Here is a 12,182-nt window from a genome sequence, read left to right as displayed (position 1 = left end):
TTCTAATGAACAAGGAAGATATTTGGAAGAATGTCAGTGACCAAACAGATCTCATCCCCCATTTACTGCCATAAAAGGAAAAATAAATACTATGGGAGACAATTTGGGATGAGATCTGTTTGGTTGCTGACATTCTTCCAAGTATTTTACTTTTTGTTCAGCAAATGATGACAGAATCTTCATTTTTGGGTGAAATATCCCTTTATATGGATTTACTAATGTTAACAAACCTTAATGTAAAGTGTTACCAAATTAAACAATGTTTCTTTCAATTCTTGAAAAAAAGGGCAGAGTAACTTTACAATTTAGTTGTGTGGCTTTTCTGGTGTTAAAAACATTACTTATTCGACTACTTCACTGTATTCAACATTGTTAAATACCAGTTTCAACTGCTCAAAAATAAGTCTTGGAATCAGAACATGGCGATAACCTATCTCATTACTGTAGATCCAATAAGTCATTCAATTCCATTAGATACTATCTGTCAACATAAGACCTAAAATTATCAATCGTCTTCTCCTATGTCCTCTTTCATCCCCTACTGCTAGAGTGGCCCCTAGGGACAAATGCCTCCCAAACACACAGTCCAGTACCAGTCTACAGAAAGATCCATCTTCTCCATTTATCTACTATACTCATAGCAGCTTGGAAAGAATTGTAGATAATTTTATGTATTCCAGACTTAACCAACCCTCAGTCTGAGAACGAATGCCAGCTTTGACTTATTTTCCAATCTCTATAAACTCGGACTGGGCGCAGCATGGGTTAGTTCAGTCTCAGCATTAGTGACCAATGACACCATTTTTGATCAGAAATACAGACCCCACTCAAAATATAATACTTAATCCATGCTTAGGTAATGTGATTAAAAAAAGTCAGATATGTCACTCTTTAGTTTTTTACAAGATGCATTTTTCCTCATTAAAAACATTACAACATAAAATATTAAACAGTAAATTTCGCTTTATGAGATGTGTTCATAGCAGCTCATTTGAACATTCTCTGTACAATTCCACTGTTATTGGGAACTTTTGTTCATAAAATAAGTGAATCATTCCACTTTAAGACTACAATAACAAAGGGATCTGAAAATGTTTTACTGTTTTATTTTATTCTGTCAGCATCCATGCAAATTGATGTCAGTATAGGTCCAAGACAACTATCATATCAGCCAGCAAAAAAATTACTGAAAGCGTCTTTAACTGCCATATTCCACTGATATAAAACACAACTGGATGAGCGATGGAAAATCTACAATCAGTAATGCAAAACACAGCTCACACAAATCACCCAGAGGCTGTCTGAACATCACCTACTCGAAAAGAGATGAATTTTTCCCTGAGTTGCTCAAGGCAAGATGTGAGGGCCAATTTTCCAGCCTGCTTGTTCTAACGTTTCAGAACTTTCCATTTTTATACATCTCAACAAAAGCGTGGGCAAACACCGTACAGGTCCCCTTTAGCACTTTCCTGTGGGCACGCTGTGCCAATTAGAGGAGAGGTGAGTTATAAAGAGTGACTTTCTGACTGAGTCGGTTTGTATGCATCTGTAAACTGCTATTGGATGAGTCACACAAACAGGCTCAAGGCAGGCCAGGACTCATATTCCCAGAATGCCTTTCATTCATTGCCTTCATGTGAGGCTGGTCCTAACTTGCACTCTATTACTGAAGAACGAATGTCTCCATGAGCTATGGAAAAAATTAGCAAGAAAGAAATGCAGAGAGAGAAGACAGAAAAGTGTGAGAGACAGAGTTGCTTATCAAAGTATTTCAGTACACAAATCATACGTTATGTTTCTCCACCAGATCTGTCATAGGAACAAAGTAGGGTTGTACAAGAATATTCGAATATTCGTTCGGTGGGTTGGCATTCGATTTTCAATTTTGAGATTCGAATATTCTTTTTTTCCTAAAACCTGCCACCGATACGGTTCGCATTCCCGCTTGAATATGAATCGCCCATAAGTGTCCGTCATGATTTAGTTAATATGAAGGAGAAGACAAAAATGCTGAAGTCCTTAGGTGTATGGGAACACTTTAAATTCATTGAGGACAAGACAAAAATATGCGGTTTGAAACTTGCCTACAACAACACCACATCAAGTTTAAAAAAAATCGCATGAGCTCTTTAAGTAGTTGCCTACGCCTATAAAAATGCTAGTTTGTGAATCATTATGTGTTCAACTTTATGTGCGTATTGCGCAACACGAGAGCAATTAATGAAAGATGCTTTGCGCTGTCGGACTGTGCAGCGCTACATGATATCCGAAAAAACTAATATTTGGAGCAGTTTGGGACCGGTAAGGAGGACAGGTTGCATGTCACTATGTCGCACGTATCCAAAGATTTTTCTTAGAAGTGAAAGAATGAGAAATTTAAACAGTGTCATGCAGTTCATGCGTTTATATCCGCGTATCTGAAGTGGTTGGCAATATAACTGCGTTCTGTGCCTGAGCAACGAACAAGAAATACTCAAAATATTTTTCAGAACTAACTTAAGTAAGGAAACAAAATATATCTAATTTAACATTGAAAAAAACTATTTTAATGGCTGCAACAGTTTAAACAGTTTCCATATTAGCATTTAAATCAGCACTCGGCAATCAAATGCTTGCACCTGAACCACACACAAAAAATAATCAAACATTTTTAAACATTTAACAAGTAACTTAATACAGAAACTAAACTAAATATAATTTGCTATTAAAAACAAAACGGAATGTCGCACATATGCACGGTGACAGAATGAGAAAATTAAACAAGGAAATCCACGTCTCTGGCGCAGTTGGCAATCAAACTGCATCCTGTGCCTGACCCACACACACAAATACTCAAACTTTTTTTTAAATTAACTTAATACAGAAACTACACGAAATATAATTTGCCACTAAAAACAAAACGGAACTATTTTAATGTGAGGCGCGCCGCTTACGGCTCGCGCTGTTCTGTAGTTTATTTAACGTTTATTAATTCTGAACATGTCACGTGTCCATATTGCACCAAAATGCGACACTTCACTCCCTTGGCTCTGTAGCAAAACACCCGCCACGGGTGAAGTCGATTGGATAAAAATGCAAACAGACAGACAGACATAGAGATTCCTGCCTTTATTAGAGAGAAGAATATGTTCAGCGTCGAATATTCGATGTTGATTATACACAAACTTCGACGCTCAAAAAAATTGGTATTCGGTACAGCCCTAGAACAAAGTAGGAGAGTGAGAACTCCAAGTCCGGTGGAAATGTTTGTAAGGGTTTTGTTCGGTGATATCAGACTCAAAGGACCAACACAAATCTATATAGATAGACCACTGGTGGGAGCTTATGATAGTCTAATACCAAAAAGTCACAGTCTTAAAAAGCCTCTTGACTCTACTGTGACTGACACCAAGACTGACTACCACATGGCAGCCCTGCCTGTCGAACATGGGAAAAGAGAGCCACATCTAGAGTCAACATCGTAACACATACAGTGCATAAGACTGGAAGAAAAAAAAATGTTTGTAATTTTGTGTAATTTAACTTCACAGTTAATACCTGAGAATTTATATTATCCTTAACATGTCATGCAGTTAGAGAATCAGTCAAGTCCACAAGATGATAATGCCAGCGAAGTAATGTACATAAGTGTTACTCTAAGTATGCGTAATAGTAATAGCATACTACTTTAAAACCAATTTAATGTTATAAATCATGTGATCAATTCTCAAAAAACAGCTCTCACTGTGACGGTATGCTCATAAATGTACCAATACGTAGAATTTGGATACTAATTTGTACGCTTTAGTTAACCCATGTATGGTGCTCATGTTTTTGTTATTCAGCCAAATTCATGGGTCTAGTGAATCCACAGCTTTATTAGATTTTACAATCAATACAGTCACAAAAAAGTACTTTAATTGATCCCAATTACAAGCAAAATATACTGAATGGCTTATATTTGATTTACCTCTGTTTAATCACTTTTGTGAAAAAGTTTTATTCACAAATAAAACTTTGTGAATAAAATTTATGTTTTATTTTAATGAAATATTTTTTTTTTGCTATGCGTGAAACAAAGACATTAATCTTGAATAAATATTAACATCTAATCTTTTTTTGTAAACATTGATAACGAACACCACAAAAGGGATGATGTACGGTAATAAACATCCTTTGTGGGGAAATAAGTTAGACACACTGTAAAAAAAAATGCATGCCTTCAATTGTTAAATCAATAAATTAAGTCAAATTAGCTGTCAATCGAATTTAAATTAAAATTGTAAAATACAACTAGATTTTTTTTAGTCAGTTCGATATAATTTAAGTTTTTCTCTTGAGATGCTGTGATACTGTGTGAGACGGAGAGCGATCAGCAGCCTCCCTCCAGACGCAGCAGTCGTGCTGACCTCTGAGTCATCCTAACAGCAGATGCTGAGGACTACAGGTGATCTCCAGAAGATCAGTGACACGCCACTACACGGCCAACAATAAAACTACCTTGCATGTGTGTGTGTGGAGAATAGGAAAAACAGAGTTCAGAAATATAAGGAAATTATGTTTTTTTTAAATGATCTTTTTGCCTATGTGCACGTTTTCAGAGGCCTAGCATGTTGTGGATGTAGGTGCGTGCAGACTGCATTTACGTGTGCATGTATATCGGTGTGTTTGTGTGTATGTAGAGAGTGAAGAGTGTGTATTTTAGCGCTGTGGTATTTGTGTGTGTGTGTAGGTGTGTTAAAAATTGCACACACACACACACACACACACAATTTCTTCAGAGGAGAAGGGAAATCGTGGGAGGTCAAGACGATGATAAAACAGAGATAAACCTTTTGAAGAAAAACAATCAAATCCTACTGTGAACCGAGAAGTGAGAAATGGACACGGTTTCACATTTTAACCATAGCTCTAGCTCTCCAGGCAAACAGACCTGGCTCTTTTCTCTTTAATACTAAGATTATTTTAGATTTGGATTTATATTTTAACAGAGGTTAGTAGGGATGTAACAATTAAAAAAATCTCTGTATAAACTCTGTAGGGTAATACCGAAGTCCACAGTACAATAATTATTGCAATATTTAAACTGACAAATGATGACTTGGAAATGTGCCATAAGCATCCTCTTTTCTGTAACTCATACCTCTCAGCAACAGTTATGATTGGAGGCTATAGTATGAGATGGGTCAAATGACTTAAAAATGGCATTTAAAATATAAAATAATTGCACCAGATTGACCTTGCCAAAGGTAAGATCTATTATATTATTATGTAGGCCCGGAAGACCTATCGTTTCATACAGTCATGTGCAATTTTTGCGATAACACGATATTGACATATACTGCATAACTGCAACCTGTCACTGCAAATGTATTCTTTTAAAACCAATAATGCATCAAAACACTGTATAGTGCTCCATATAATGACTGTAGCTGTTTATTCTGAACAACTGTAAAAACAGATATGCATTAAATAACACTAAAATATTTAGTATTTTGGAAGTGTCACCCTCCGTAATGCTACGCTGTTAAGAGTTGCACTCTCTGCTATACAGTTTCTAGGGCACTGCAAGGATGTACTGGGAGGTTGCTAGGTAGGTAGAGTTGATAAAGACATTTGTGCTGCATACTCAGCAAAACTTGTAACCTGTAATAGTACCTCTAAACGTAAGTAAGGGATAATGTACAGTCAGCTGGACATTACTGCAAAATAAATAAACCATGACAGGGTGATGCAGGAGTTTTATAACACCCTGAAGGGGTCTATTTTACAACAATGACTTGCCATCTGTGAATTATGCCATTTAGCATAGCATACATAAGTGAAATATTGCTAAGAAATCAAAAATTATAATACGAGAAGAAAGAGTCCAGAGTGATACCAAGAGATATTATAGTAAAGCTTAGTAGGACATCACCTGCCGGTTATTTGAACTGTTTGACCACAAAATGCTGTTAAATAAGCTGCTGTTATAGTTACAGTAATAAACTCTTACCAGGACCTTTCTCCAGAAAGATGACCTTTGACTCTGTGAAAAAGTTAGAGCCAGTGATGACCATTTCCTCTCCTCCACTCACAGAACAGCTGCTAATACTGGCCTTCTCAACCTGAGGTAACTCCTGTGCCGAGCGCTGAGCTATATATTGACACACAAAAAATCAACTTACACTTGGGACATTACGATGTGTGTTTCTTTGATGCATTTAAGGGTTTGTGTGCACATGAGTGTATCGGTCTGTGCGAAACCTACAGCACTCCACTGGAATTGATGCAGCCTGCAGTGAGACCACTTTTCCGTTGGGTTGTGGGATGTGAACCCTAAACACCACACGAACCCGAGTGTTTTTCCGTCCAATATCTGTCTCTCCTTTCCTCAGCTCGATGTCCGAGTTTCTCAACTTCAGGATTCCAGCACAATCAATACTGAAAAACACAGCAAGAAGAAAACCTCAGAGAAGAGTATCATTAAAAATTTCATCTTCAACACTCGTTACTTTTGGGATTCATGTTTTTTCATTGAATTGGAAATGGGGGAAAATGTACACTGTTTAACAACAAGACTTGTATATTCCAAGGATATTTATGGTTTCTAAAGTTAAAACTTTCTGTTTATTATAAATAAAATAAAATATTGTCTTAAATCTTAAACTAAAATAAAAATAGAAATGAACTGAAGAACATGAACTGAAAGTTTAAAGCACTATAATGATAAAACAAAAACAACAACAAAAAACTAAAAGAAAAATAAATTAATCTTAAAATGAAAACAAAATAAACAAATGAAAAAATACAATGACAAAAGCTGGTAACAAAATTGCTAAATAAATATCGAGAGCATCTCTCGACTGCTGCAGTGGGAGGCAAGCGGTGTGACATGAAGGACACAGGTTACATACGAAACTTGGACGACGTCTTTCTGTCAGTCTCTTGACGTTGTGTCGAACCGACAGATGGGGTTCCTATTGAAAACGCCACGGCACTGTGCCGCATCACAATCTCTAGCGAAGCGCCGCGCTGACTGGCCTGGGCATGTAAAATGTGAGCGCTAGCGTGAAATTGTGACTATCCAGTGGAGAGGTATGGAGTCCAAGAGCTTTGGAAAGGTGGGAAGCCCCTGCCACCGGCCGTCACGTGCAGAGGCTTCGTTTCTTTAGCGTCGAGAAGCCACCCGGCACTGTAAGGGCCACTGGGGAAGAGCTGTTTCCTCACAGAGGAATCCACTGACAGATTAAGGATTATTGGCTTGTCAAATGTATTGATTGTAGTGGTGGGCATAGATTTTTTTTTTAATCTAGATTAATCTAGATTAATCTTGGAATTAATATAGATTAATCCAGATTAAAATGGCTCATGTGAATTCTGCCGAAGGCATTCAGAATATAAAGAGCTCCTACAGTACATTTACATTTAGTCATTTAGCAGACGCTTTTATCCAAAGCAACTTACAAAGAGTTAGGGAGCAACAAGCCATATGTCATACAGGAGCCATAATACCATAGGTGCCAATACAAATTTACTGGTTTCAACTAAAGCTAGACCACTACCTGTTGTTTTTTGTAAACCAATTCTGCATTGCACAAGGTGCAAACAACCTTAGTCTTGTCGATGTTTCCATTGGGAAGCTTCTTAAAAATAAATTTTCCCTGAAGCAACCTGGCGGCTTCAAAGCTACATCCATGTTAGCACGTCACGTTTGATGTGGTAATTTCACAGTAACGTAATGTTGTGTTCAGACCAAACGCGAATGGCGCGTCAAGCGCGAGTGATTTACATGTTAAGTCAATGCAAAGAGGCGATAGATCTACTTGTGGCGCGAATCGCGCGAAAGAAGCCCTGGTCATGAGATGAATTACGCGAATTGCGCGAATCACGCAAGTTGAAAAATCTCGTTCTCGCCCGGTACAGTGCAATTCAGCTAGGTATACATCTGCGCTAAAATATCAGATGAAAGTCATCATAGCTTGCGTAGTATAGACCCAGCTCCCAACCCAACTTTGAGAATAGATTAACGGCGACATTTTTTTTATCGCGCGATAAGAGACTCACGTTAATGCAGCACGTTAACGCCGTTAACGGCCCACCACTAATTGATAGTTTAATTATTTTAAAATGTTTTTTTCATATCCTGTGTCAGTTTAAATATATTGAAAGGCAAATACATGAACAAATAATCAGCAGCTTTCATTCTAACAATGTCAGCAAGTATTAGTCATTTGAGAGGTCTGAGAAACTCTGATTGATGTCAAAGGACTACCTGGCACACATGTTGTTTTCAGGAAGAAGAGGAATCTCCAGAACCTTTGTGCTGGTAATGATAATTTCCTGGCTTGCTGTAGCGACGGTTTTTCCTGTGATGCGGTGAACCTGGTAGAAAGCGTGCGGCCTCAGATAGCGGTCATCCGCGGTCCCGATGAACATCTGGAGATTTACAGGCTTCTCATTGTAGCCAATGAGCTGTTGGGAGAGACAATTCACAATCAGCATTTATATTTTTGCAAGATGAGCACCATTTAAAAAAATTCAAACCACAATTAAAAATGGTTGACATTCTGGTTGTAAGAATGCTACAACAAATCCAAATAAACAATAACTGCAATAAAACTACAGCAGAGAGAGAGAAAAAATGAAGGATAGGTCACTAGGCAATCATGGATATTTTTGTAAGCACTGAAAATCTACCAAGTCACAATTCATTCACATTACAATAACTTTCCTCTATGGGATCAAAAAAATCCAGCATATGTGCAACTCCTTCCCATTCTTTCTCTGTGGACGTTAATATCAGACATTAGCCCACAATTTCCAATGCAATTCCAAAACACTGGAGCTGGTCTTTAAAATCCAGACAGAAACATAAAGACAAGTTTTCAAGTCATGAGTAAGGAAAAATATAAAAACAGAACAGAAAATTTCCGGGAATAAGAGTGAGAAAAGAAAAACAAAATCATGAAAGACGTTCTATTTATGCTGCTAAAAAAGTATAAACAGAATTTTAACAATTGAGAACTGAAATGGGAAGTGAAATCCATTAAAAAGTGAATGATTAAATGTAACAGATCATTCCGTCTCTTTCCAGAACGAAAACCGTTCACAGAAGCTTTTCCTTCCCGTTGATGCACACCAGGGCATCCAAGCATACGTCAGCGGGTGACTGATCCACAGCGAGCCACTGTGACAGCATCCTGCCCTAACCAGAACTATGTGTTTTTTGTACGCCCAACCTGCCAATAAACTTCCTGGACAGGTGAGGAGTTCACAACTGGAGGGAAGCTTTTCCGCTGACATGCGTGTGCGGTTGGGTGTAGGTCGAGCACACAGGCTGCTATTTACAATCTCTCCACTGTTGAAATGTTTTGGTTGGCAAACTATACCTACCAGTGCAACGAAAGAGCGAAACGTAATGGGAGCAAAAGAAGAAGGGAGGAAAAGAAAGAGAGAGCCTTCACAGGTAAGATGACCAAGCCAACCACAGCAAAACAATAATGAGGAAAGCATGCATTTAGATCACATAAACTGACACGTCTAGACAACCGAGCCAGATATGTGCGCAAAGGGGAAAAGACGTTGATGGTGGGGAAATCAGAAGGCAGAATCGAATGGAAGAATTGGACACTGGTGGGATTTGGTTTGTGTGGTTGCCCAGGCAGCATAGTGTTATTACACTTGAAGACATAACTACCTGAGAAAAAAAAAGCCATTCTATGACTGAGTTTCTAAAGGAAATTAAATGGCAGCAGTTCCAAAGAAAAGGGTATGAGCTAGAGTGGACATTCAATTTCCAAAAATAAAATGGAGCTGTATGGGTAGTTCTTCACAAAAGCACCGTTTAATCTTTGTCTATCAAGCACTCTTGCTTCTTTGCACATTAAAGAAGATAAACACAACAGGTCTCTCTGGACAGGGACCGTCAGACACAAAGGTCGAGGATGAATATAGTGTACTCATTGTAGAACCCTCTCTTGGTTAGGGCAGTCAGGCACTGGGGAATTCAGGAGCAGAGGCCATGTTTATGTTCAAAGACCTGAAGATGGTAGAGTGCTCGAATGAGATGAGCCATGACCTCACCAACATCATGTGCATGTGGGATTTATTTCAGCAGTGGGACTCCTGCAACCCATGGTAACCTCAGCAAACTCTACTGGACAATTACATTTCATGTGTTTGTGTGCAAGGAAAAAAAAAATGAGATCTTGATGTGTATGTAAAAGTGCCCCTGAAACTGTTTGCTGTCCTACATTCCTCAGAACAATCTTTATTTTTTATTTAGAAATAAAATACATGGCATTATGAAACACATGGTACTTTTGCAAATATTTCATATCCTCTGCATAAACTGTAAAATATATTTGTAGAATTATAATCTGGATCAAAATAGTAATTAAGCAGATGTGTCAAATAATGCCTTTTCAAAAGCCACTGTTGTTGTGCAATGACTGAGGTCAATGAAATGGCACTCACATCCCACATTATTTCCATTATGTGACCTATTTAAAAGTTAAAGCCTTTGATGACACCTCATCTTAGCATTTGCCGTTGATATATTTGTAAAGAGTGAGAATTCCATAGCATAACTGAACTAGTTATTACACCAACACAATTATAACTGATGAAATCAGTGATGTACATTAACCAGCACAAAAGTACAACGTTAGTTAATGTTGGCTTAAATGTCACAAAGAAGTCCTTTAAAAAGAATAATTCAAACATACAATCTGTACGATGTGTAACTATGTCTTAAAAATGTCCATTCTTCAGGTTAAAGCAGACAGAAAAAGTGCAAAACTTTGTGAGAGATCTCAATGTTTTTGAATGTTCTAGTTTTTTTTACATCATTTTGTAAGTGCCATTCAGAAGTCAGAAATCCCTCGACTTGGGGGGACCCACCAGATTTTTCTACACGTGTCTGCTTTGAGTCAATTAATGTATGTATGGTAAAATGTCTTCGATATGTCATAAAGATTCGTAACAAATTAATAAAGCAAGTCTTTTTTTTTATATGACAACACTGTTTGATATGCAAGACCTTTTTTACATGTTTGGTGTTGCTAAACCCTACTGAATCATATACTCTAAATCATATTATTACCGCTCAACAAGAAAACCCTACACATAGGTGGGAATGTACTGCGTGAAGCTCCAGCCTGAACACATCTGTCACAGTTTAAGCCGTATCAGCACATGCTCAGAAAGATGACCGAGACTGAAATCCTGGAAACACTCCTATTCATAAACCTCCTCTTCTCCTTCTTGTTTTCTTCTTACTAATCCCTAAGAAAAGCTGAAAGGCTTCATGTCGAGAGGAAAGAAGAAAGGAAAGAAACAACAAAACAAACATGCTTAAAAACAAAAAGCAGGATAGGTGATGTGGCATCAGCAGCTACAGGAAACATCCTATCGTTCATCCTCTCATTAGCTCACGTCATGTCGGCAGGCCTGATGAAATCCTCAGTGTGTGTTTGTGTGAAATTTCACAAGAGGACGGTCTCTGCACTCCTGTAACCTCCTTTCCCTGACACTGGTTATATTAAACTGCTGACATTAAGAAGTCACATGTCCCATAGCTGGAATAAACATAACGGGAGCGAAAATAGCCTCGATGGGTTGGCTTTCATATCGAGAACTAAATAAAGACGTCCCGCTCCGACTGTTGCGCTGCTGAGTTGAAAGATTTGGTGACATTTTTAATAAATCATGAAGACAAGGCCTATGTACAAATGAACAGCATGTGTATTGGTGTGGAGTATATCACATTCTCTTGTTGTTGTACTTTAGGATACATGTTTTGCCGACTCACCTTCTACACCTTGACTTTCTCTCCAATTTATTGAAAAAAAGTCTCCTTCCTTTTTATTATCTCCTTCTTTCACTACCCCTCCCTCTTTCTTCATCTCTCTATCTCTTCCTTCCCTACTCGCTGCTGGCAAGTTGTTTCCCTATGTTGCTCTTTGGTTGCTATGGTGAGGCCAGCCGGTGCGTGTGCGTGCATGCACGAGTATGATTGTGTGTGTGTGTGGGTAAACCCGAGCCTGAGGGGGAGGGGAGGAAACTCAAGGTCACACATAAACATAGTTACACACACACAGTGGCCCTCGGCCCCAAAACGGGGACTCGTGCTGACATGCTCTCTGTGCTTACTGGACACACTGAGAGGTCTGTTCGCATGTTTACACAACGTATGCCTGCATGTGTTTGTGTGTGTGTTT

At 38.3% G+C, this 12,182-nt stretch overlaps 1 protein-coding gene across 2 annotated transcripts in view; it reads right to left on the bottom strand.

The window, feature by feature from the left end:
* The window catches only part of nfatc3a (nuclear factor of activated T cells 3a), a 70,169-nt gene that overhangs the window by 18,431 nt on the left and 39,556 nt on the right, over nucleotides 1–12,182 (bottom strand). Inside the window, exons 4-6 of one of the 2 annotated variants that reach the window (XM_056743857.1) lie at nucleotides 8,234–8,433; nucleotides 6,230–6,402; nucleotides 5,975–6,115 (exon numbers count right to left, since the gene is read on the bottom strand). In XM_056743857.1, coding sequence (XP_056599835.1) covers nucleotides 5,975–6,115; nucleotides 6,230–6,402; nucleotides 8,234–8,433 — 514 coding nt within the window. The remainder of the gene's footprint in view (nucleotides 1–5,974; nucleotides 6,116–6,229; nucleotides 6,403–8,233; nucleotides 8,434–12,182) is intronic. The other variant, XM_056743867.1, reaches the window with a different exon arrangement.

Source organism: Triplophysa dalaica, chromosome 1 (assembly GCF_015846415.1).
Source record: "Triplophysa dalaica isolate WHDGS20190420 chromosome 1, ASM1584641v1, whole genome shotgun sequence".
Lineage (NCBI taxonomy): Eukaryota > Metazoa > Chordata > Actinopteri > Cypriniformes > Nemacheilidae > Triplophysa > Triplophysa dalaica.
Note: the sequence above shows the minus strand (reverse complement) of the source record. Positions and strands in the feature narration are given on the sequence as shown.